Source organism: Mirounga leonina, unplaced genomic scaffold (genome assembly GCF_011800145.1).
Source record: "Mirounga leonina isolate KUSES-001 unplaced genomic scaffold, KU_Mleo_1.0 Mir_114, whole genome shotgun sequence".
Taxonomy (NCBI): Eukaryota; Metazoa; Chordata; class Mammalia; order Carnivora; family Phocidae; genus Mirounga; species Mirounga leonina.
The window spans coordinates 51,483,374-51,510,602 of NW_023270265.1; the positions used below are offsets into that span (position 1 = coordinate 51,483,374).

Consider the following 27,229-nt stretch of genomic DNA (forward strand, 5'->3'; position numbering starts at 1 on the left):
CCCGAGGCCCCGCCCCCGCCGGCCGCCCCGCTCGATTGCTCCTGTCTGGCGGCGGCAGCATGGCGGCGGGGGCGGCCGAGGCGGCGGCGGCGGCGGTGGTGGAGGTCGGCTCGGCCCAGCAGTTTGAGGAGCTGCTGCGCCTCAGAGCCAAGTGAGCGGCGCGGCGGGCGGCGGGGCTGGGGCGACGCGCGCGGGAGCGGCCCCCCGGCGGCGGCGGCTTGCGGCCCGGCTCCTTGGCGCCCCGCCGGCGGGGCCTGTTGGGGCGGCAGACGTGTGGGGTCCCCGGCTTCCGATGCCGGCCCCCTGGCCCCAGGAGGGGAGCGGGCCGGGGGCCCGAGCTCGGCCCCCGGCCCGGCGCCGCCGTCCGGCCGGCGGCCCCCGGGGCCTCCGGCGACGCGGTGACTCGGCCCCGGGGCCGGGGGGAGGGGGCGAGCAGACCCGCCGGCCCGCTTTGTCAGCGGCCGCGGTCCAGGGAGGCCTAGCCGCTGGGCGGCGGTGCCCGGTTGGCGCCGAGCGTCCGCGGCGCGCGGGGAGTCCGGCGGGGCTCGCTCGGGCAGCTCCCCTGGCGGCCGGGCTCGGCTCTGGCTTGGCACGCGTGCTTCGGCTGTCGGGCCGCCGTGCAGAGGGGCCCCGGGCGGGCACGGGGACCGTGCTGGGGAGGGGCGCTTGCGGGCCGGCGCCGCAGCCCGCAGCCCGCCGGGCCCGGGGCCCCAGGTCCGATTGCCTGCGAGGCGGCCCCAGCCCTGCCTCTGACTGGCCTTGGGAGCCCTGGGCAGGTCTCGGAACCGGGCCTCAGTTTGCGCAGCGGTGAAACGCATGGGAGCCGTGGCTGCGCCGGGCGGGGCGGTGGGGCGTGCGTGGGACGGTGCGGGCGCCGGGCTGGGCTCGCGTGCGGCCCTGGCCCGCGGCTCTTGAGCGCGGAACCCAGTGCCTGCGTGGCGCTCCCAGCCAGTGGCGTTGTGCCCCCCAGTTGGAGGAGCGGCAGGTAGTGCCCCGCTTGGCAGAGCGAGTGGGACCGGGGCGTCGTGTGTGTGGGAAACGGAGCGGGGCGACGGCGATCTCCGTACTCTGGTCGGTCACGCTTTGCGGAGGTGACGGAGCTAAAGGCGTCAGCCAGAGCAGCCCGTTTGACGTTTCAGGGTTACTTCGAAGACTGTTTAGGGGGGAAAGGGCGGGATGACCATTACTCATGATGAAGGGTGGGTGGTGATTCATCCAGCCCCTGCGTGCAGGCAGCGCAAGGAGGGACGGCGCCAGAGGTGGACTCGAAAGGAGCCGGGCTTGTGTGCACCTGCCCGTCCTGAATGTTTCAACTTACTGTCGCCTGAAAGGCTGTTTTGCCTCGTGTGTTGCACGTTTTGGTCTTTATGCTTCATTCTTTTTTTTTTTTTTTTAAAGATTTTATTTATTTATTTGACAGAGACAGACACAGCGAGAGAGGGAACACAAGCAGGGGGAGTGAGAGGGGGAGAAGCAGGCTTCCCGCCGAGCAGGGAGCCCGATGCGGGGCTCGATCCCAGGACCCTGGGATCATGACCTGAGCCGAAGGCAGGTGCTTAAGGACTGAGCCACCCAGGCGCCCCTAGATTTTTAATTTTTTTTTTTAAGATTTTATTTATTTATTTGAAGAGAGAGACACAGCGAGAGAGGGAACACAAGCAGGGGGAGTGGGAGAGGGAGAAGCAAGCTTCCCGCTGAGCAGGGAGCCCGAGGCGGGGCTCGATCCCAGGACCCTGCAACCGTGACCCGAGCCAAAGGCAGACGCTTAACGACTGAGCCACCCAGGCGCCCCTATGTTTCATTCTTTATCTTAAAAATCCTTGAAGTCACACGGTCCATACGATCTGGATGTGTTCTTCCCGGTGGTCTGTACTCGAAGTGATCCAGAAAACAGCGTGCCTTTTCCGTAGTGATTAGTTGAAACCGGGCACCTGGAATGATGGATGGCATCTTGGAAGGAATAAATCTCTGCCGATTTCGTGAAAATGAAAGCACTGGAAAACATTAAACAGTACTTGTTACCGTAGTCATTTAAAAATCTACTTCCTAAATACCATTTCTCAGTTTTAAAATTTTATGTGAATTGGCATTTTTGCGGGCACCTGGGTGGCTCAGTCGTTAAATGTCTGCATTCTGCTCAGGTCTGATCCCCGGGTCCCGGGATCCAGCCCTGTGTCAGGCTCCCTGCTCAACTGGGCGTCTGCTTCTCTCTCTGCCTCCCCGACTTGTGCTCCTGCTCTCCTTCTCTCTCTTTCAAATAAATGGATAAAATCTTAAGAAATTTTTGTTTCGCGTAAAGCATCTCAGGTGTTTGTATATCACTGAAACCCCAGCTGGTCTATACAGTGGGGGTGTTAATACCCATTTGTAAAATACTTAAGAGTCTAGCATATGATAGCATTTAATAAACTGTAGCTGCTGTTACCTGCAGACAAGTAACTGCAGCAGCAGAACACCTAGTAATAGAGAGACAGCTCTTCATTGCGCACTGATTATTTTGTTGATGTGCAACCGACGTTCATTACATTGTCTAAAATCATGTTAGTTAGGATTTGAACCTGGCCTTTAAGGTTTTTCCTCAAACAGTGCACCATGCAAGTTGGGTTACTTCATGCAGACATGTAACCTGAGAGGGTAGCAGCATTTATATTCGTTTCAGGTTTATGTCCTTATGCTACTAGGCAGTGTGTACTTAGAGAGCTGAGCATCTAAATAGGAGGGTGTTGTGGATAATGTACAATTACTATTAACATGCTTTTATTTTTAAATATTTTTATATTTTTGTTTGATCTTCCCAATATCCCAGGGTATTAGTTATTTCTAATTTATTTTGTTTTTAAAATATTTTTAAAAGATTTTATTTATTTGACAGAGCGTGAGCACAAGCAGGGGGAGCAGCAGGCAGAGGGAGAGGGAGAAGCAGGCTTCCTGCTGGGCGGGGAGCCCAATGTGGGGCTCCATCCCAGGACCCCGACCTGGGCCGAAGGCAGACACTTACCCTACTGAGCCACCCAGGCGCCCCTAGTTATTGCTCTTTTACAATATGGAAGTTAAGATTGCACATTTAAATTATGATTTAAATTACTCTTCAAAACCATGTTAGTAGTAATGGAATTTAAATTGTGTGGGTATACCTTTTTCCTTTTTTTTTAAACTGTTAAGAGTATAATTAATACACAATAGTATATTAGTTTCAGATGTTATCTTTTTTGCATAGGTCAGTTCATACTGTTAAAAATTTGGTAACATTTAAATTTTAAAAAATATAATCATATTGTGAGCATTTTTCCATGTCATTAAAATCCATGTCATTAAAAATAAGATTTTTAATGACTTGATAATATTTTGTTATAGGACCATTAAAAAAGCTATAGTGTTGTTGAAGAATTGATTCTTCCTGTTATTTGGCTGTGTAAGATAATGGGAAGGTGTCTTTACTCCTTAGGATAGATACTTGACAGTGTGTAAGAAATTTCTGAAAGGTTCCAATTTAATTTTTACCAGTAGAATATGGAAATGCTTGGCTCCTTCGATCTTTTTTTTTTATCGTGGAATATTATTATTTAAAAAGTCCTTTTTCAGTTTAGTTAGAAGTGGTATCCCAGCTTTTTTAAAAAAAATGAGGCATTACTTACATACCATGATAAAATGCACGGATTTTAATAGCTAGGTGTGATGAATTTTAACAGTTGTACATATACAAGTAACCACCATTCAAAACAATATAGAGCCCCAGAATGTTCTTTAGCTCCTTTCCTGTAATCCCCGCCACTGACCCACTCTCTGGCACTATAGGTTAGTTTTGCCTGTTCTTTGTACTTTTGTAAATGGAGTTACACAGCTCATGGTCTTGAATGTCTGGGTTGGTTTCCTCATCATGTTTTCAAGATGCACATTGTTGCATGCATCTATAGTTGGTTTCGTTTTATTGCCCAGTAGTATTCTGTTGTATAAATATACAACAGTTTCTCCAGTTTGTGGACATTTGAGAGCATGAGCAGGGGGAGGGTCAGAGGGTGAAGCAGACTCCCCTCTCAGCAGGGAGCCTGATGTGGGACACATCTGACATTTATTTGTAGCTTTACCCATTCTTGATTCCTTCACTCCTGACCCAGAGGAGGCTGTCCCTTCTTCCCTCATGGTGAATTCTCTGCTCTTAGATTTCCCCTCCTGCCACCCCCAAAGACCTTTGCATCCTCAGCCTCTCGTGTCTTTATCCTTTCCCTCTCCACTTGCACTACCCTCTATGAAACAAACATAAAGATTTTATTGTATTAAAAAGCGCAAATCCCTTGATCCTGTCTTTCCCTCTGCCTAGGACTCTCTCTGTTCACAGCCAGATCTCTTCAAGTGTAGATTCCTAGCAGCCTACAGCCTCATCTTAGATTCAGTCCCCGCATCCTGCAGTCTGACTCGTGCTTCTTCTGCCCTCCAGCATTGCTGGGGCCCTTCCAGCTGCATTGGATGGTTGTCAGTTCTTCCTTCTTAACATCTTTCTCTTGACTTCTGGGAGGCCCTTTAACCTTGCTGTGCTTTTTAGGCTCCATTTTCTGGTCTACTGCCTGGGTTCCTTTTCCTCCATCTGTCCTAACTTACTGTTGATGAGCTCAGAGGCTCTGACCTCTGTCTTTTATCCTCTAGGGTAGGAGAGCTTGGTGCCAGCTCCATTTCTTGATTCCCAAATCTATCTGCAGATGAAGCACAGACTTCTTTCCTGAGCTCCAGACCATCACTAACAGCCCCCACCCACCTCAGGCTTCCTTTCCTCTCAGGTTAGCAGCTTCTATACATGATGCGTGGCTCGTGCCACCACTAGTCATCAGTCACTGAGCCAGAAACTTGGAGTTGGCTCTAGACCATGCTTCCAAGGTCACCAAATCCTGTCCCTCCTACCTCTGAAGTCCTCCCTTTGCTTCTGCTCGCCAGCACTGGGTGGGAGGCTTATGCTTCTCGTGGCTGTACTGTTTACAGTTGGCCACTCCTTTCCTTGCCCACAGGTTAGTTGTCCTTAGTTCCTTTCTCTATGTGACATATTTTTCAATGTGTTTCCTTCCTGGTTTTTCAGGTTTTTTTGGTTGGGGATAATTATAATTTGTACTTAGACTCCTATAGAAGGGTTTTTCAGTTCAATATGAAGATAGACTTACTTAAAAGATACCTTAGCCAAGACCATTTTATATGAAAATAGTTGATAAGTACATACTGAGATGCCTAAGAACTTAGTCAATAATTTATTAATCCACTGTTCTGTCTGTTCATACCATCAATTTTTAGAAAATCTTTTGTGGTAGAATATAAAAAAAGCCTGTCTTTGTGAAAATCAGTTCCATTTGTTTCCCTTGTTTTCTGCCTGTGTGCCTTCCATTTTCAACATTTTATTCCTGTTCCTATGGTCACAGTTAGAGCCCAGCATCACAGTACTGTGCTTAAAACGTGAATACCCCATCGTACCTGTGCACCTGTAGCCATTTGTCACAGACGTGGTGCCTCGGCTGCAGAAGTCTAGTTTCCACCTTTCCTAAGGGTCTGAAAACATAATTGATTTATAGGACTATTAGTTGAGATGGATGAATATTTAGAACCACTTCATACGAGCTAAGTCTTCCCTCAAGAAATATCATTAACTTGAAAACTCATCCAAAAGATTACCAAGACCTTGTAATAAGCCTTATATTTCAGTCTGGGTTTAATACGATAGAATTCTAGCAGTAGAAAAACATTTCAGGCAGTTCTTGTAAAGATTGTTTTGGTAATAGAATTTAATCGATGTCAGTATTTCTTTATTTCTAAAGATACTGTAACTTTAAAAGATTGCATTTTGATGATTTCCAGGTCCCTCCTTGTGGTCCATTTTTGGGCGCCGTGGGCTCCACAATGTGCTCAGATGAACGATGTGATGGCAGAATTAGCCAAAGAACAGCCTCAAGTTTCGTTTGTGAAGGTATTATATTTTTGGTGTCACGTCTTTTATGAGGCAGATTGCATTTTATTAACATAAGGGAGGAGGGATTTGGAATTCCACATGTTTATAATTGGTGTTATTTTTTATTATTTTTGCAGTAGATTATTCTTAAAAACCTTAAAATTGTTTTGCATTTCTCAAGTATGAAATACTGTGACAACAACCACACTTTCCCTAACATGTGTGTGGTGGGAGGACAGAACTAGTAAATTGCAGGATGGGTAGTGGGGATGTTCGCCAGCAGAAGCAACTAGATCATTCACTGTGGATCATCGTGTTTTGAATATAGTAAAAATATTAACAAAGCTTGCTTCATTGAAGAGCAAGGTGTGATATGGAAAGCGAGTAAAGGAAGGGTGTGTGGAGGCCGCTAGGAACCAGGGGAACAGGAAGAAGCAACTGTCTTGGATCACGTAAATGCAGACCTAGAGGAGAAACTGAAAGCTTTTCTGACATTTTTAGGAAGCAGAAGAGAAAGGAATCGAGCATCTCCTTGCCTTGCCTTGTTTCCACGTGGCTGTGCACACTCTACATTCCTAGTTTGTCTCTTGGGTGGGCACGTACTAGGAAGGTGATAGTTGAGGCTGTAGATTAGCTCACTTGGTTTAGCACATTTAATGCTGTCAATTAGGACTTAGTCTTGGTTAGAGGCAACAAAGCCCAAATAGGAGTCAAGAATCTTAGAAATGAATTTTTGGGAAGGGAGGCACACCCTGTATTCAAAGACTTGAAATCCTTAGGATTTAAAGAAACAAAAAGTACCAAATCCTTATTTTTTAAAACTATAATTAGTGAGTTCAGAGCACATGTTGGCAAATATACCCATTTATGGGGCTAAAAGTGGTATCTTCTGTATTTTCCACTTTTTATGTAAACTGAAAACAGAATTCTGACAGGCTAATTCATCCGTGTAATAGGTGATGTAATTTTCAGGCAATTTCTATATAGGTAAGTGTGCTTTGAATAGGTATTGCAGTTAGATGTCTCAAAATCAGAACAGCGAAAGGGGTGTACAGTGAGAATGCTCCCCCACACCTTCCCTGCCAGCCCTGGTGTCCCACCCTGTGAAGAAGGGACTGCTTATATAAATTTTGCATGATTCCTTTTAGTGTTTTTTTTTTTTTTTATGAAGACAGAGCAAATATAGATGTAATAGTTAGCTTTTTAAAATTTAAGGACTCACTTGGGCGCCTGGGTGGCTCAGTTGTTAAGCGTCTGCCTTCAGCTCAGGTCATGATCCCAGGGTCCTGGGATCGAGTCCCACATCGGGCTCCCTGCTCGGCAGGAAGCCTGCTTCTCCCTCTGCTTGTGTTCCTGTTCTCGCTATTTCTCTATCAAAAAAAAAAAAAAAAAAAAAAAACTTAAGGACTCACTTAAAATTCCAATGAAATGTGTAATGTAACCTTAGAATGTAACCCTAAAATGTCCAATATAAATAATATAGAAGGAGACATTAAAACTGCATGTTTGGTCAGTGATAAAAGATAATGATTACCAGTGAAATGAATGATTAAACATTTCAATCATAAGATTAGTCAAGATGATGGTAATTGTTGCATGTCTGCTTTTATGTGTATAATGTTTCTGGTTTAGGTAACACATTGTTCTTAGCTGCCATCTGAATGATTTATTTAAGGCAACTGTAGAATTACTTCTCACATTGGTACCACACTTGGCAGTGAGATTTTAAGTTGTTCAAGTGCTTAAGTGTCTGAGTAAGCCAGGGGTTGGGAAGTCCTTATCTGTTGGGGACACCTGAACCTGAGCGCACCTGCTGTTCGTGGGAAGGCTGACAGCATGAGGTGGGTAGTTCTTCCAGGAGGCATTACTTTCTGGAAATTTACTCTGTGGAGTAGTTTTTCTTTTCTCCCCCCACCCTTTTTTTTTTTAAGGATTTTATTTATTTTAGAGAGAGAGCATGTGAGTGGAGGGGAGCTGCAGGGGGGAGAGAGAGGCAGGGGGAAAGAATCTCAAAATCTCAAACAGCTCTGCACTGAGCATGGAGCCTGACATGGGGCTTGATCTCACAACCCTGAGATCATGACCTGAGCTGAAGCCAAGAGTCAGACGCTTAAGCGACTGAGGCACTCAGGCGCCCCAGCAGTGTTTCTTTTAAACGGCAAAGATAATTTGCATGGAGTTTGTAAGGTAGGTAATTTAAATGATGAGTAAATAAGTAAAATATTTGGGAGATCTGTTGGCATGCCCCAGTAAGAGAGGATGCAGTTCATTTAAAGAGAGCTTGCTTTTGTTAATGAGAGCTTTTGAGCCATCTAGGGTAGGGAACTGATGTTCTGCCACCTCTGTGTCTTTTAATTTGATTTCTTAGTTTTTTTCTTTTTATTTATTTATTTATTTTAAAGATTTTATTTATTTATTTGACCGAGAGAGCGAGAGCAGGAACACAAGCAGGGGGAGCGAGGGAGAGGGAGAAGCAGGCTCCCCACTGAGCAGGGAGCCCGACGTGGGGCTCGATCCCAGGACTCTGGGATCATGACCTGAGCTGAAGGCAGACGCTTAACGACTGAGCCACCCAGGCGCCCCAGTTTTTTTCTTTTTTTAATTATTTCTGTTTTTATTTTTTTTTAATATGTACATTCCTAGTCCTCAAACTCCTGTCTTCATTCTTTTTTTTTTTATTCTTATGTTAATCCCCATACATTACATCATTAGTTTTAGATGTAGTGTTCCATGATTCATTGTTTGTGCACAACACCCAGTGCTCCATGCAGAACGTGCCCTCCTCAATACCCACCACCAGGCTAACCCATCCTCCCACCCCCCTCCCCTCTAGAACCCCGTTTGTTTTTCAGAGTCCACCGTCTCTCATGGTTCGTCTACCCCTCCGATTTCCCCCGCTTCACTCTTCCCCTCCCGCTACCCTCTTCTTCTTTTTTTTTTTTTTTCTTAACATATATTGCATTATTTGTTTCAGAGGTACAGATCTGAGATTCAACAGTCTTGCACAATTCACAGCGCTTACCAGAGCACATACCCTCCCCAGTGTCTATCACCCAGTCACCCCATCCCTCCCACCCCACCCCCCACTCCAGCAACCCTCAGTTTGATTCCTGCGATTAAGAATTCCTCATATCAGTGAGATCATATGATACATGTCTTTCTCTTTTTGACTTATTTCACTCAACATAATACCCTCCAGTTCCATCCACGTCGTTGCAAATGGCAAGATCTCATTCCTTTTGATGGCTGCATAATATTCCATTGTATATATACACCACATCTTCTTTATCCATTCATCTGTCGATGGACATCTGGGCTCTTTCCACAGTTTGGCTATTGTGGACATTGCTGCTATAAACATCGGGGTGCATGTACCCCTTCGGATCCCTACTTTTGTATCTTCGGGGTAAATACCCAGTAGTGCAATTGCTGGATCATATGGTAGCTCTATTTTAGTTTTTTTCTTTTTAAAGATATTATTTATTTGAGAGAGAGAGAGAGAGAGCACGCACGCACGAGCTGGGGGCGGGGCATAAGGAGAGGGAGAGGCAGACTGCACTGAGCAGGGAGCCTGACATGGGACTCCATCCCAGGACCCTGAGATCATGACCTGAGCCGAAGGCAGACGCCTAACTGACTGAGCCACCCGGGTGCCCCTAGTCTGGCATTTTTGACTTGTGAATTATAGAGATCAATTGATTCTATAATTTAAATTTACAAAATCATTATGTAGGTGATCTTAAACATGATGTTTTTAAGAGTTTGAGTGTAAAGTTTTGTGACCATAAACAATTTCTTATTTTGTAGATGATGGAAAAGCAATACCTGAGAAAAGTGAGCATACATTTGGCCTGAGTAGTTCCTGCTCATTGGAACAGGTTGCTGAAAGGCAGGACTCTTAGGTTTATTGCATCTGAATGAGCACGCTCTCACCTGTACTGATGATGTAGTGACAGAGTGCTTGAATGCTCCCAGGCACCATGTCTGTGCCTTGTGGGGTGGCACTCTCCTGTGCTGGCCACCCTGTCTCGACCTACCTGAGGCTCTGAGCCCCATGCCAAGGTTTGCCTGCCTCCCAGGGCTTAGAGGAGATACACAAGTTATTCTTATTGCTAAAAATCTTATTGAAAACTTAACATTTGTTCAGAATAAAATTAAATGGCTAATTAAAATGTTACATGCCCTTTTCAAATTACGTTAAGTCAGTTTGTTAGCACTTTATCTTTAACTAAAATGGGAAAACACATTTATCATTTAATCACTTGTTTGAGAGATAGAATCTTTCAAGATCTAGTGTCTGGTGGCAAGATAGGAAGGAGGAAGAGAAGCACAAGGCTCTTTGTGATGGGAAAGTTGGGTACCATTAGTTCTGTTCGAGGTCTAGATCAAATTCGTTTTTTTATAGGAGTGGCCATTCATTTTTACTTTACATTTGGTTTTATTATGACTTAATTATTGAAATTTTATTCAATTTGTTTTTTATTATTAAATTTATTATTTATTTTTCTTCAAATGAAGGTTGTATGTTTAGGTGCACAACATGATGATTCAATTCAAATCCATTTTATATGAAGTCTCCTGTGTACTCCTGTGGCTTTTTTTTCTTTCATCTCCAAACTTTGTGCCATTGGTTCAACTATTAGAGAATATCTTGTGTTTTTGTCTGTTCTGTCATTTAATTCCCTGTTTTGATTGGCTGTTTTTTTTCTTTTTTTTAAGAGAGAGAGCACTTGGGGGGAGGGGCAGAGGGGGAGGGAGAGAGACAATCCCAAGCCGACTCCATGTCCATCACGGAGCCCAATGTGGGGCTTGATCTTACAACCAACCCTGAGATTGTGATGTAAGTCAAAATCAAGAGTGGGACACCCAACCAACTGACCTACTCAGGTGCCCCTTGATTGGCTTCTTGACTAGATGGTGGGATACTTGAAATAGGGACCTTTACTTTACCTTGTTTTCATTTTTTTTATTGCTTTCCTTTGTGTAGGTGGCTCCCACCTTCTATGTCAGCCTCCCCCACCCCTCTTCCAGCTTGGTATTCTGATCCAGTTAGGCTGTGGTAATCATCTTACCTTATAATGCACTTTAGTACGTAAATTCTCAAAGTCAGGCTTACCGGCCACCTGGTTGGTGAGGTTTGTACCACTGTGTTTCATTTCGCAGTGATCTTGTTTGTATAGTACCGGTGTACTTGCATTTTATTATGTCCATTGTAACTTCAGGTACAAAGGCAAAGGTATAGAAGGAGTTATATATTTAAATTTGTATTTTTTGATTCTCAAAAAATGGGAATTGTTTTAGTTTGATTTATTCTTGAATGTGTAAGCATCTTAAAATACAGTTCATAGTATTTAATTTCTAAGGGTCTATATAATCAGTATAGATGATTTCTATATGGTTATAGAAATGTTTAATTCTAAATGTCTGTACAATTAGCTTGTGTAAACAGACAATGCAGGGCAATCTCCAGAAGGGAACGACCAGCTTTGTAGCTAGGTACCAGTTAGCTGAATTCCTATTTTTCAGCAGCAGAGAATACTGACATGATACTAATAATACTAATAATGGCACTTAAAGAGAACATATGTAGGATTCCATTTTGGGGGAGCTCTATAAATGCCTCTCACATAATTCAAGTAGAATAGCTAAATCTTAAAAATATTCTAGTTTTTATTTATGCTGTCTTGATAATAAAATACTAATAATTAACAAAGTTTATTAGCCGTTCCTGGGCTAAGTTTGGCAAAGGTCTTTTAAAAAGCTACCCAAAACATTAATTTAAATATCTCTTTGGACAGAGAATTTGATTATGAAAAATTTTCCTTTTAGATCATGTCACAGAGTTAGAAAGAATGAAGTTTAACAAGATGTCTCTGAATGTGAGGTTTAATTGTTCTCAGGGCCACCCTGGCCAGTGGTCATTCCCATTGTAGGCTTAGCAATAGTGACCAGCCTTTGTTCAGTAGTGTGTCAGAATTTATCTATCTAACACTTATTTATATGCCACCATTATGCTGGTCACTGGGGGTATAGAACAGTAGGGCCATCGAGTCACATATTACCAAGGTAATTTTACATCGTAGTAAGTTCTGAAAAGAAAGAAACAGGTGGTAGAAGAGGAGGACTTGGCGGCGGGTGGGTACTTTATTCGGGTTGGGCTGGAGAGGTGTATCTGGTAAGGGAAAGCTGGAAAGTGAAAAGGAATTGTCATTGGGAGAGCTTGGGATGAACTTTTAGGCTGTGGATCAGCAAGTGAACACTGTTGGAGGGCCGGCAGAAGGCCAGTGGAGCTAGTGAAGGAGGAGAGGTTCTGGCAAGAGGTTGGAGAGGGAGGCAACAGCCAGATGACCTTGTGGGCACTGGAAGAGTTTGGGTATTATTACTATTTTTTTAAGATTTCATTTATTTATTTGACAGAGAGAGAGAGATCATAAGTAGGCAGACAGGCAGGCAGAGGGAGAGGGAGAAGCAGCTTCCTGCTGAGCAGGGAGCCCGATGTTGGGCTCGATCCCAGGACACTGGGATCCTGACATGAGCCGAAGGCAGATGCTTAACCGACTGAGCCACCCAGGTGCCCCGAGTTTGGGTATTATTTTGAGTGCAGTGAAGTGACACACAATTGGATTTCTCTTGTTAAGTTGATTCCTCCAGCTGTCCTGTGGGCAGTGGTTCGAAGTGGGGGAAGAAAGGATGCAGACTAGAAGCAAGTACACTCATTAGGAGGCTATTTCAAATACAGGCCAGGTTAGAGATGCCTTGGAGTCTAGTGGAGAGGGAGCATCGAGATGATGCTCTGATTTGGCTTATATTTTGAAGGGGGAACCTGGAGGACCTGTTGATGGAGTGGATGTCCGGTGAAGGAAATGGATTAATCAAAATTGTCTCCTTTTTGATCTGATCCTTTGGATGGATTATAGAGATCAAGATGCCCTGGGGAGGAACAGGTTTAGTGGGAGATACCTAGTAGAGATCTGAGTGCAGGTGTTGAGTGTGTAGCTTGGAGAGGTGATGGGGGAAGGTCTGGCATGGATATTAACTTGGACATTGTTGCCATATTGGTGTTACTTAGAGCCACAGGGTTGGATGAGACCACTCAGGGAGAATGAGTATAAATAAGAGAAGTGCACTCAGCATCAAGTCCTGGGATGTGCCAGCCATGTAGAGGTTAGCCAGATGTGAAGGAAGAAGCCAGAGAGACTGAGTCTCAGAATTTGGGAAAAAGAAAAATCGGGAAGCCAAGTGAAGGGTTGTCGAGAAGGTGGTATCTCGAGAAGGTGGGTGTGGTCAGACTGATGATACTGAAAGGTCAGTAAAATGAGGAAAGAGGGGTAGCCATTGGATTTGCTGAAATGGCAGCATGGTAGTGTAGAGTGGAGCTTGGTTCTGGAGCCATACTGCCGTGCTCCGCCAAACAGTGTTGTAATCTTGGCTGACTTACCTAACCTTGTTAAGTTCCAGTTTCTCCTGGAAGTCAAGTGTGATAACAGCATCCATTATCGGGCAGATTAAATGAGTCAGTACACAAAATGCACTTAGAACAGTGTCTGGCCTAGATTAATCATAGCTGTTAGCCATTACTGTCGTAGTGGTCTTTGGTGACCCTGGAGAGAGTGAATTCCCTACCTCTGGATTTACCTTGCTGTGGTAACACCTCCCTGCCTCTCTTCACCGCACTCCACAGACATACAGCACACCTCAGGGGAAGGGTCTGACTTCGAGAATCGTGGTTCAGCAAGCAAGTGGTTCCCACCGAAGGCATTCGTTCTGTCTGAGATTCCATTCTGGAAATGTTCATGTTTGGTGGATGCTAAAGTCATGTATAAATCCTATCTTGAAATTTAATCTTTCTTTTTGATTGATACAGTAGAAAAAGTATACCACAGTATAGTGAAAAAAAAGCATAGGTTTTATAGTCAAACAAACTTGGGTTTGTTTCTCAGCTCTACTACTTATTATCTGTGTGTCTTTGGACAAGTTACATCTTTACCTAGCCACCTGTAAGTTTGAGTTGATTATATACTACCCACCTTTCCAGGTTTTAAGTAGTTTAGGCCATTGTCTGCAAAGGGCCTGTCATGGTTTGTGGCACAGGGTAGGCTTTCCATGAAAGATCGCTCTTATCAATCATCTTTGGTCTTTCCTGAATGCAGATCAGTTTTCAGTATTTTCTATTTCTTTTGATAGAACTGTCATGTTGTTTTACATCCAATAAAAATGTTCCCAAAGAATTTCAGTGTGCAAAGGTTTTAGGACCTCAGAAACCTTGTTCTGGGGGAATGGGTTTGCCTTCAGTGGCACTCCTGGCCAGTGCCCGGGAGGATTTGTCTGTCACCACTGCCTTTGTCTTATTAAGATCTCATCTTCCTGGGAGCTGTTTTTCGAGAGGTGCATGTGGTGATCTTCCTGGCTTTAGGAATTTCAAGAGGATTGTTTGCTTCCTGGAAGAATTGTCATTAAGGGAGACTGTTGGAAACCAGCAGGAACATGAGAAGAGGTCAACTTTTGGCCACACAGAGGACTGTGTTTTTGACTCCAGATACTTCCTGGTTTGGTTTGGCTTAAGACTATTATCTTGTGGGGTTTTTTTTTTTTTTTTTCTTTCTTTCTTAGTATTGCCCCTTTTTAAAATTTGTCTTATTTGCTGTTAGAATCCAGTAGTACCGAAGATAGGGATCGTAACTGAGCCTAACCCAATGCCCACATGTGGTGGGCACTTGAGAGATTATTTGAAAGAGAGAAAATAATGAACTGCCTTAATCATTGCCTTTTCTGTTCCTCTTTGGTCTGAGTGTGCAATTGTATAAAAGAAAGCAGCACAAAAGTTTTAAAAACTTAAAAAGTGTGTTCTAAATAGCTCTCTCCAAATGCTTTTTCTTTTTTTCATTTTTTCGGGTTTATTGGACAGTTGATGCTGATTTAAAATGTATATGATTTTCACCTAGTACATTTTGAAAAATGAAAGTAATTACAAATATTGTTTCAAAAGGGTGTTTTAAAGAAAAAAAAAATAAAGTAGGAAAAGAGCACCCAAGAAATATATGAGATGGAAGATACAAACCAAAGACAAATGACTCTGCCTCCCACTTACCGTCAAGGTTCATTTGGATAGATATATATCGGATCGGGGAAAGTGCTAGATAAAAATAGTGTTTTAAGCCCAGTGGAAATCTTTCATTCCTGGAAAAATACAGGATATATATATTTAAATCTTTTAACAATATAATTTATCAATAAATTTTATTTCCTACAGGTATAATGTGAATACAGATTTTTATTGGTTTTAAAAAGTTTATATTAAATTGACAGTCCTATGAGGGAAGGATATAATATTATGTCTTGGTTTTTCTCAAAGTGTACGGTTTACAAAGTCCTACATAAATAGCTTACAGGAATTGTGTTCTAATTATTTAGAAATTGAGTTATTAAATACATTTAAAATTCATATGTCAGATAGCACATCATATCTGGTTGAGGGGCCTCAAGGAAATTATCAAGCAGAATGCAGTCATCTTATTTAAAATGCATTTAAGTGTATGAATAGACCCAGAAGCAAATAACCTAGCAAGATACCTGCTTAGTGTCCAGCAGCCTTGCAGGAGTTAACGGTAAAATTTATCAGACATCAATAGTTTATTGAAGAAATACTCCTTTTTGCTTCATAATTTGCAGAAGGCTACAACTGTCAGTCATGATGTACTGCCTCTTGAAATTAGTCAATAGAGCAAACAGCAAGAATTGCTGTGGGCAGAAAATAAACACTGTAATCATGACATAACTGGGGTCAGTGATTTATGGATTTCAATATAGTAGTAGCTGCATATGATTGAAAATTTACTAGGTCACTAGTGCACCAAAAATTTTATTCACAGCCTCCAGGCATCTTTTGAAATGTGCAACAAAATAAAAACCTCTGAACCTGTTTTGACACTGCAGACTCAGTGGATGACATGCCAGCCCAGTGAGTCTCATTTGAATGTAAATGTGTCATAAACGTTTATACCATACTTTTTAAAAACATCAACTATTCGAAGGGATGATGCATGTGAAGCTGACTTACATACTGAAGTAGTAAGAAAGGACCTTTTTATAATCAAGCTTTAAATTCTTTTATTTTAAAGTTGGAAGCTGAAGCCGTTCCTGAAGTATCTGAAAAATATGAAATTAGTTCTGTTCCCACCTTTCTGTTTTTCAAGGTAAGGATAAAGATGGCACAAGAGATCCTGCTTCTGTCGTGGGCCATGGGGCTCTGTCTTGGTTCCTTTACCCTCTCCCCTGATCCCTGAACACTTGGCACTGGTTGTTCCTGGCTTTGCCCTGTCTTCTCATAGTCTCCTTGTTTGCACTGATGCCGAAGCTTGGCCTGGGGTTCCTGCAGAAGTGTCATGGGCAGTCAGAGTTGGGGCTTCTAGACAACAATCCGGATACTTGGCTATAGACCCAAAATGTTCCCTGAGTTGGGTCAAAGTTGGTTGCTTAGGGCATGTGCCTGGGCGTAATGGAACATCTGGCTGGTCCTGGTTTGATTAATGACTCTCTTAGGAAGCAGGTGCAGATCTGTGCTTTAGGGCACCCCTGAGTGTTACCACAGTTCCCCCCCAATACCGCATTTATACTTAGTAATAGATTCATCCCCATGAGGGTGGGGAAATCTTTTCTGTTTTTGGTTAGACTCTGATCTGGTTTGAGTTTGAGGTATTGTGATGTTTTCCTAGTATGTTCCCAAAAGGGGAAAAAAAGAAGACAATTATGTATTTCTAAAATTAAGATGCATCTGGCAATTGGTAATCAGGTTTTTAAAAACATATAATAGTGTTGACCCCTTTAAAAATTGGCTAGAGCTATGAGTTCATACTTGTTAAAATTTTGGATCTTAAAAGGGATGATGAAAGAATGCCACACATATTCTAAACGACTTTTTTAACTTCAGAATTCTCAGAAAATTGACCGATTAGATGGTGCACATGCCCCAGAGTTGACCAAAAAAGTTCAGCGCCATGCATCTAGCGGCTCCTTCCCACCCAGTGGTAACGAGCATCCTAAAGAAGATCTCAACCTTCGCCTGAAGAAATTAACTCATGCCGCCCCTTGCATGTTGTTTATGAAAGGAACTCCTCAGGAGCCGCGCTGCGGTAAGAAGCTGCTTTCACTAGGACGCAGACAGAACGGGTGCTTGACCAGCGTGGGGTGCGGCTAGGTGCCCATCTCTGTTCCTGCTGTCCGTTCCTCTTACACTTGTGTTGAGATACCTTTAGAAAATCAGGAAGGTCCTAAGTCCCACTGGCATTCTGTCGTGAGGTGATGAGAATTAGGTTGCGCCACACACACAGAGAATGTTGGAACCCAGAGGCATCTTAGAAATCATCTGATTGAAGATTTTTGTTTTATATACCTAAGTACCCAGAGAGGGGGAGTTTGCTCAGGTCACCTCGGAGTGTAGTTGGGATTAGGTTCCAGCCATCACATTGCTGTCACCTGAATGGGCTTTTGTCTGCTCATTTTGCTATTAACAGTTTCCTGTCTTTCTTGGCAGTCTCTCTTGATTCATGTAGTCCAGATTCAGCAGTTTAAAAATTTACAGAATTTTGGTGGCATTCCTGTGTCTCCCCCTGTGCTTTTGCCTTCCTTCTTGTCCCAACGTTGAATTATGTGACTGCAGTGTTCACCTATTGTTTATAGGTGCTAATAATTGAAAGATTCTGAATTCTGTGGCTTATAATCACTCTTATTTTCTGTACATATATGCTTGTAATTTTGTCCTTAAGTGAGTTTTAGAGTTTATTTGACCCCTCTGGTATTGGGTTTATGTTATTTTCTTTTTACTATGCCTAGTACAACATTATTATGCTTCATAATTGAGCATTTAATGCCCCTTGATGTTGCTGTTGAGAATCTGAGAGTATTTGTTTCAACTATACAGGAGGGAGTTTATTAAGATACGCAGCAGTAAAATGGAGTGTGCTATTGATATGATTACTGCATGTCCAGTGTGACTTTATAAAAATAACCTAGCTTCCAGTGTAAATTTAATTGTAAATTCTTCCCTATATGGTTAACAAATTACATATTAGATTATGAAAGTCTAGTTTTAAAAATAAAGTTTCATGTTGAGTCCTGTCTTAAAAAGGTAAAGAAATGGTTCCTTTTTCTCTCAGTTCTACTTGAAAAATATCCTTGCTAGTATTTACATGTCAGATAATGCCTGCTGTTTGTATGTTGAAAAACTAACTTGGTCTCTACTGGAGTTAACCCCAGATAGCAACAGCCCATCTTTGTTGTGGTGGTTTGTTTTTAATAGTGGTTACGACTGGTTTACTTTCTCCCATCAGGCAGGAAAATCATTTCTGGTACTTTCTTTGGTGACCTGAGAACAGGGACTTACAACATGAGTCTGATGGGTTTTATTCAGTGCCTTTCTTGCAATCTGAAGTGTGGGTGAACTGTTGTCAGATGTGGATGAACCTGTAGGAAGGGTTCTATGCAGTAAACCTACAGTAAAACCGACAGAATACTCTCTTCTTTGGGATGGAACAGGAGCATTCTCTCACTCCTTTCTGAATGGGAACCTAACAAGACTGGCAGGTGGTGAAAGTGCAGCTTGGGAAGGGGTGCTAAGGCAGCAGAGGGGGAGGTCGTGCACTGGGAAGCGTGGTAGCCCGATGTCACGGCAGATGAGCCGCATCCCAACACCACCTTATGCCCCTGCCCTGGGGATGTAGGTACAGGTCAGTGACTCTCCCTCTGCACCCAGTCCTTCCTTGGTGGTGGTGGGGTTAGAGTCCGACTTGGAGATCCTTTTCAGATCAGATGTTGTATGATTATTCAAGTAAGTTAGAATTACACTTAGAAATAGTCGTTTTCCTGCTTACCTTTTTATTAGACTTAATTTATAATATATTTCTAGCCATTTGTATGTTAACTGGCATTTAGAAGACTATAAGTAACAAGGTAGAATAAAAAAGAAGCTTTACAACATGCTAGAACAATCTGAAAAACACAGTATTATAGACATTTAGATAATAAAAGATATAATTAGGGAATTCAAAAGAGATTTTTAGATATATATGATTTAACAGTTACAGTTTCATTCCAAACAAGTACTTGTTTTATTCTTTGTAATTTTTTAAAAAGATTTTATCTGTTAGAGAGAGAGAGAGAGAGAGATTGAGTTGGGGGGAGGGGCAGAGGGAATCTCAAGCAGACCCCCCTGCCGAGCGCATAGCCCGACTCGGGGGCCTGATTCCACGACCCCAAGATCATGACCAGTGCCCAAATTGTGAGTCGGACACTCAACTGACTGAGCCACCCAGGTGCCCCTATTCTTTATGATTTTTAGAACTACATTTTTAACAGGCTTTTCTGTTTCCTGATATCTTGATTTCTGTAACAGCATGTCTTTCTGTCAGATACAATAAACATGTGACATATGGTGAATAGATTATTTTAGAATGTAGGTATTCTTTAAAAAAATACTTAAGGATCGAGTAGAAGGTATTTTGCTGTGGCTGTTCCCGGCCACTCGCTCCACTGCTGCGCCCCTGGCTCTGTTTCCCCGCCTCTGTGCCCTGCCGCACACACCGTCTGCATCTTTAAACTGTTCTCTCACATAGGCGCATACTTGACTTTCACCCGCTTCCTTTCTGAGCTGCTTAGTGGGAAAGAGGTTTTGCTCTGTGTTGGCCCATCAGAGACGAGGTGTAGGCAAAGCCTCCTTTATAAAAGCCGTGACCGTTCGTGCTCCTGGACGCGACTGGCTGGTATTTCCGTGTTTTGTACAGAATTCCCTTGGAAGGCCGCTAGCAGCACCCAGTGTTCCCCTTGGGCTCCCGTTGTGCAGTGGCGCTATGGTGGTTTTTGATTTTTGCAGTGGCCCCCACCTTGATGTCAATTAATCAAAAGCCATGAGTGAATAACATTACATTTTCTCTCAAGGAAACCCTGAAAGCCATTTCAGGGTCTGCCGTGGAGCCCGCTGGGTCTCAGCCCGACCCTTGCACGCTTCACACTCTGTCTTCGTCGCTTTCACTTTTGGGCTCTACCGGCAGAAGTGTGTCGTGTGTTATGAGCCTGACACGTTGATAGGGTGTCTGTCATCAAAGAATTAGATTATCCTTATTCTGTGTTCCTCAGGAGGACAGGAAAGAGGACTCTCATGTTTTAGGCAGATTTTCAAGAAGCACCGAGATGTCCATCTTTTTAAACAGAATGTTAAATCCTTGAACATGCAGGTTAATTAAGTTATTTGGGAATTCTTGTATCCGTTTCAGTTAACAAAGCTTTTAGCAAAGCAGGGTATTTGAACCGTGGGACAGACCTTTCTTCTGCAGTAAAAGTCTATCTTAGCAGGTTTTTCTTTTTAAATCAGACACAAGCATCGTTGGTTCATAAGTGGGCTTCAGGGTTTTATTGTGACTAGATAGTGATGAAATGGCCCAGTTAGGTGTACTATTCATGCCTCCTGTCATGAGTACAAACGACTGCAGACCGAAATGCTGGTTCTGTAGCAGCTAAACATGGTTTTTCCACTTGTAAATATTTTTATTGCATTCATGCACTTTTCTTAAAAAAAAAAAAATGTGTAAATATTGTGTTATTAGAAGGAAGCCTTCTCACTATTTTATCCTTAAGCATAACATTTCCAGTCTGCCACTTTAACCCTTAAAAACGAAACATTACCCATCAATCTTTCTAGCCTGCATGTAATTGCCTAAAGCTAAAGGAAAGCTTTTCCTCAGCCAGTTACAGTAGAAATGAGTTAATATATTGGCAGCAGAATAACCATCAGCAATCAGCCGTTAGCTGTTTACTAATGAACTCCCAGATGAATGAAAAAAATTTCAGAATCAGTGTTTTACTTCAGGCTGTACATGAACTTAACACTTGAGTTGTAGGAAAAGCAACTTATATGCTGTACAAATAAATACCAGTGCTTTATCTTAATAAACTGTAGATCTGAAAAATGTCTGGAGCTCAGTAATACATCCAGGTTTTAAGAGTAAAGGTGCTTTTGCATGGCATCAGGTGAAGCCTATTCTTGCAATTAATCTTATACTGAATTTTATGATTTGATTTGATTTCAAAATGCTGATGCTGTGAAATCCTGCAGGAATTTTGCACATAAAGAATAGGTCATTTTCCAGTGAATTATGACTGTGTTTGAAAAGAAGGATGGAATGTGAAAGTGGAGTGGTACAAAGTATTGAAAAACAATTGGGAAGAATTAGCTTATGGAAAGAAAAATATCCTCTTTTCAGACAAGACTAATAGATTTATAAAAGACTGATATTCACACTCTTATACTTCAGTACTAATGTCATAATCAGAAAATGATGTCAAAAAAGTACAGGACAAAAATGTGTCACAAAAGTATAATAAAATCATGGAACATAAGATTGTCACTACAGTGCAGTAAAAAAAATCACATTACATACTTTAGGGAATGTAAATAGTTTTAAAAAAGAGACTGTCAAGTTACGGTACCAGATGAGAAAGAACACTGTCAGTCTATTGACAGTGCCTATATAACAACAGAGAAGACAGCTTTGAAATTCAATGTACCAGTTTCAACTGAAAGAACACATTCCTCCTTGACTTTGAATTTATTCTATTAGAGATGGCGAAAGACGGAGAAGTGCTAGACCGAGCGCACAGACCTGATACAAGGCAATAGAAACCAAACAGTCGGGTTTCCAGTCTGCGTGCGCAAGGAGTGGCTAATGATGGCCGTTGTGGGGCTTTTCCTCCATCCAGTGGTGATTCTTAGAGATTCACAGACAGCAGAGCTGGGAGGGACTGTCTGGGGTATCCAGGTCAGTCCCCTGATTGATGGGGAAGTGCAGGGAGGGGAGGGGGCCTGTCCAGGGCTCAACTGTTCGTCTCCCTGCTGGATGGAGCAGGTGCCAGGGCTTTCTGGCCAGCATTGTTTCTCCTACAACAAAAAAATGTGCCTAATATTAAGAGGAACATTGATAAATATACACAGACTTTTTTAAACTCACAAGTGTGCTAAACGCTAAGCCATACTTGAACACGTGGTATAGTTCAACGTCAGATTAGGGGTTCTTGGAATTTGTTTTCTCTTTACATGCTGTATAGGTGTACTGATTAAGTCACGGTGAAACAGGCAGACTCTATGGTCAGTAGCTAATGTGTGCTGTGAAGGAATATGAAATCACGGGTATGAGAGAGAGAAGCTAAGTTCTTGATTTTCTTTTTCTTATGCAGGTTTCAGCAAGCAGATGGTGGAAATCCTTAACAAACATAATATTCAGTTTAGCAGTTTTGATATCTTCTCAGATGAAGAAGTTCGTCAGGGCCTCAAAACCTATTCCAACTGGCCCACCTATCCCCAGCTCTATGTTTCTGGAGAGCTCATAGGAGGACTTGATATAATTAAGGTTAGAACTGAGAAGTCTGTACCTTGTAAAGAATTTTCATTTAGAACACACTTTTCTAAGTACAGTAATGAATCTAGAGTATAAATTACTTAAGAATCTCTGCATTTACAAAAATGAACCTGGAATATAAAGTATTTCTGATGAGATGCTTGATACTCTGTAATACCATACAACCAAGGAGATGGATGTGAATGTTTTCTTAAACTTACACATGTGTTGATTTCAGGAGCTTGAAGCATCTGATGAACTAGATACAATTTGCCCTAAAGCTCCCAAATTAGAGGAAAGGTAAGTGTTTTAAAAGTTTCAAATAGTCTACCATTTAGTACTTCAAAAATATTTAATTCTTGGTTTTTGCATTATTCTTTCCATATAGAAGTCAGGGATTTGTTTTTGTGTGCCAAGGTCATAATTGTGTTGTTTGCAGTCAGATTAGCCATGCAAACTTGGGAAGGTCTCATTTGCACTGGGGAAATTTTTACACCAAATTAATGATTAGGTGGAGGGTATTCTTTGTTTTTATAGAAATATCATTTTATCATTTTCTCAGTGGCATGACTCAGTTTTACTCTTTCTCTGTGTTTCTGAGCCGGGATCCAGCAATCCTGGTCCTCAAGTAGCAGTCCCTGCTCGGCATTGTCAGAGCACTGAGCGTGAGGGGTGCCTCGTTTGAGGAGTGCAGGCTGTGTGTGTGGTATGTGTAAACACTTCGGGCTGTCACACTGCCTTTCTAATCATGGTAACTTAGAATTCAAGGAGATTTTGGAGCTGTAAATTGGTCTTTGTTTTACGTAGGATCTCAATCAGCTTTTAAAGATTTTATCTTATGGAAATTTTGGACTTTGGCCTGTAGGGAGGCTTAAAGGGATTTTTATTGTAATAAATTTGAATTAATGTAGAGGTTTAAAGAAGAATTTATTTTGAAATACATCAGCGTATCAGCCATTCGTAGTTGGGGCTTGAGTTCGTGAGGTGAAACTTTCTCTTGTAATTTTCTTGCTATTCAGCATTCTGAGAATTTCTAAAATTGTTTAATAATAAACACCTCATTTATCTGTCCTTGATTAATAAATAGTATCCCATATATGTCCAACTGACCTGTAAGTGCCACATTTTCTCCAATGATTTGTACCCTTTCCTGCCTTTTTGATAGGACAGTGATGCTCCTAGTCCCTTGTGACTCTGCGCTCCCAGTTGCGTTCTTGGGGGAGGGGCAGAGGGAGAGAGAATCTCACGCAGGCTGTGCACCGAATGAAGAGCCCGATGCGGGGCTCGATCTCACGACCCTGAGATCATGACCTGAGCCGAAATCAAGAGTCAGATGCTCAACCAACTGAGCCGCCCAGGCGTGTCCCCAGTTGCATTCTTTGCTCTATCCCCTGGGTGGCTCATGGAGGCGGTGCTCCTCCGAAGTCCTCTGTGCTTGGTGTGTGCTTGCATCTGCTTTCAGTCCATTTTTCTCTGTTGAGTACACTCTTGCTATCGTTTGTGTCCCTGTCTTCATCACACCTGCTCTCTCCTTCCTAGTGTGCCGTGTCTATTTCCTGTGGCCTCAGGCACCACAATTTAACTGGCTAGTTAGATTCTGTAGAGATCTATATTCTTGTATTTTGAGTGATCATCTAAAGTGCTGCCAGAGTGCGGAGAGCCAGAGCCTGAGTTCCGGGTCTGGCGATGTCTCTGCATGTGGGACGGAGGGAAGTATCTGGGTTTCCTGGATTCAGATTGTTGGGTTACTGTAGGTGATGGATGATGATCAGCACCACATTCTTCTTTTTCTGAGAATCAGCCTAGCGTACTCTCCCCGAAGTGGACGGGGCTTAGCTGTGAGCATGAGTTGTGTGTTTCATTTGTGATAACTTTGTTCTCTGAGGGGTGTTGAGCTGTGAGTGACCCAGAGCACCAGTGGGAGGAAGATCCGGTGATGTGACCACCACGGGGCTCAGAGGGTCTTCAGCCCGTTCTCCTGACACGGACTGTTCTGAGATGGGTGCCTGGGCCTTAGGCTAGACACAGACGGCTGGCGCTCTTGACAGCAAGTGAGAGCACGGGGTGTGAAATCTTGCAGAAAGAGGGAAACAAAGTTAGGATGGGAGCGTTTGACTTGAGCGGCTGGTGGTGGCTGGTGTTGCAGCCCGGAGCACTTCCCTCCCAGAATGACCCTGTGGAAGCCAGGGAGTGTGGAGCTGGGTGCGGCCTCGTGGTGGAGAAGGGAGCACACGAGATCTGGTTTTGGAAATTGTGGGTGGGCTCCTAGACAGGCCCCTTCTCGAACAATTCCTTACTGAGTTGGTTATTATTATTTTTTTAGTGCTGTGAGTTGATGGGCTTGAATTGCAACTCGAAGGAACATTCGTTGCCTTAAAAGCCATATTGTGTTTTATGGTGGCTCAGGGAGGGAATGAAATAAAGGAAAATGTCAGTGCATTTGCTTGTTTAATGCCACTCAGAGCTGTGAACTATCATCCTGCTATCCCTCAAATATGCATGTTACTCCTGAAGCGGAGCAAAAGTGGTGTTTAATAATTGAGCTGAGCCATTTTATATCAATTTTCTCTCTTTAGGCTCAAAGTACTGACAAATAAAGCTTCTGTGATGCTCTTTATGAAAGGAAACAAACAGGTAAAGAACTCAAAAATGGTTTTATTTGTAATTTCTTTTGATGTTAACATCTGCAACAAGAGGACACTTAAATCTTTTTTCCTAGCCATGGCTAATGAAGCTGTAGTAGCATCAGGAAGTTATCCAGGCCTAATTGGTGCTTATGGAGATCAAACAAAGTAATCTACATTTTGCTTGACTTTATCATCAGCATCTCAGTGGGGTGCATTTCTTTCTGCTGCCAAACTTGGTCAACACTGTCACTCGGTCCTGGTTCTGTAAGTTGCTGTCCTGGCACCATTCCAGGCTGTGGGCTCATGTAGTGGGCAGCTTGGTCCAGATACTTCCCGGGTACGGGGAGCCTCGAAGCTCTTGCCCTTTAAGAAGTCAGCGACGGAGAAGTAAACCCCGCAGCATTGTGTGTGGTCGGTACCATTTGATGAATGGTGAAATAGTTTGGCAGTTCTTATTTATAATGGGGTGGTTCCTGTAGCTTTTTGGATGAAGGTACATATTGGTTGGGCATCATTTTGAATATCAAGTTTGATAGATCACTCCCACCAACAGCTTGAGCAATCATTTGTAAGGAAAATTAAAAGCCTTTACGAAGGATGATCATTTATATTTGGACCAGAACAGAGATCTCCAGACAGTGGGTTCTGTTACCTGTCTTTATTCTCAACCAGTTACGGAGGTGGGCAAGGGGGGACAGTGTGGTTGGTCTGTTTGGGAACAGGGGAGGCCAAAGCCCTGAGAGGTGAGGCTGATGGAACGGAGATGAGCATTTACATTCCCCCCGGGCCCTGGTGCTGCCCAGGCCTGTGGGCTGCCTGCTTAACCTCCCTGGCTTCACTGCCCCATGTGTGAATGGACGGTGCGCCTCATGAGTCATTGAGAATGAGGTTGTGATAACTAGTGTGAGAGTTAATATAACTGATATAGTGAAACCAACTAGTTAACTAGTCAGTGTAACTATTACAGTGAAGGTAATGACTAGGGAACTGGTAATAAAGGTTTCAGCATGCTGGGATCACTAGGTTAGGACCTAGATTCTTTGACTGGTTCACTAATTTTATTAAAACAAAATAGAGGAATTAATACTTCTTAGTAGGATAAAGTTATCTTTTTATGTTTTCTTGGTGATTATTTAAAGCAGATTTTTATTCTCAAAACACAGTTTTTTCTGGAAGCCCAGCCAGTATTGATACATCTTGGGAGCAGAATCATGTGTGCTGTTACGTTTGTGTGGTGCCTGGCCTTTCCCATGGGATTGCTGGGATTTGGGGCCTGACAAAAATGTGTCACAGTGCCGTAACCTCAAAAAAAAGTTGGTGCTCTGTAATGTAAAGATAAATTTTAAAAAATGGGGGTGACCGTTTAGTTGGGAACAGGAAGATGGGATCCCAGTCATTACAAAAAGGTTAGGTGAGTTGAGGTCATCTGTGAGAGTGAAATGGAGAAGGAACTGAATTTTGTGGAGCGCCGAGGTTCCACTCAGAGGAACGTTTGACCATAGAGCTTGTCAGGTTCCAGGACACGTGTCCTCTCTGGTGGTCAGAGCCTGAAGTGCACTGTGGCGGGTCCATGCCATCTCGGTGAGCGATGTTCCTTGGGACCATGCTGGGGGGCTGCGTAGAAAATGTAATACATCTTTACTCATTTCTTTTTTTCTTTTTATAAATTTAGGAAGCAAAATGTGGATTCAGCAAACAAATTCTGGAAATACTAAATAATACTGGGTACGTAAATCCTGATTTCAAATGGTGTGTTTAAGAAATTCCAACTCTTCAGTTCTGCCACTGATGCCTGTCTGTTGTTACATCTATATCCACATATTTTTATTTATTTTTGCTACAGTGTTTTGTGAATGCTTTAACTGAGACCACAACAGGATTTTCTGACCAGTGTCAACCGATTGGTAACATAAAGGAGCTTCTTAGAAGGCGATCATTAAAATAACTAGTTGTCTACTTTCCCAGAAGAAAGTCCTTAACTAAGATGCATTAAGATATTTTAAGGAAAGTGTATCAGAGGCTTTTAATTTTCCTTACAAAAATATTCTCATTTCTAAACAGTTTATGAAATGGCTAGAGCACATGTGAGGTCGTTATGTGCATCTGAGACGTGGGGGAAATTAAATGGCTGTGTTCATGCTTTTGATCTGCTCAGTGGCAACGCTGCCAGCTAAGAAAACTGCGTTGATTTTTCTGGTTAAAAACAAAACCACTTGGTTGGAGATACTTCACCCATGTTCTGTAGTTTATCAAATGTTTTGGCTTTTTTTTTTTTTTTCTTATTTCTTATCTCACCA

General features: G+C 42.9%; 1 protein-coding gene across 1 annotated transcript in view; it reads left to right on the plus strand.

Annotated features, from left to right (window-relative positions):
• Positions 1-12: 12 nt before the first annotated feature.
• The window catches only part of GLRX3 (glutaredoxin 3), a 32,236-nt gene continuing 5,019 nt past the window's right edge, over positions 13-27,229 (plus strand). The window contains exons 1-8 of the mRNA XM_034986263.1: positions 13-151; positions 5,833-5,941; positions 16,042-16,116; positions 16,851-17,052; positions 22,145-22,317; positions 22,544-22,605; positions 24,882-24,939; positions 26,605-26,657. Coding sequence (XP_034842154.1) covers positions 60-151; positions 5,833-5,941; positions 16,042-16,116; positions 16,851-17,052; positions 22,145-22,317; positions 22,544-22,605; positions 24,882-24,939; positions 26,605-26,657 — 824 coding nt within the window. The 5' untranslated portion in view covers positions 13-59. The remainder of the gene's footprint in view (positions 152-5,832; positions 5,942-16,041; positions 16,117-16,850; positions 17,053-22,144; positions 22,318-22,543; positions 22,606-24,881; positions 24,940-26,604; positions 26,658-27,229) is intronic.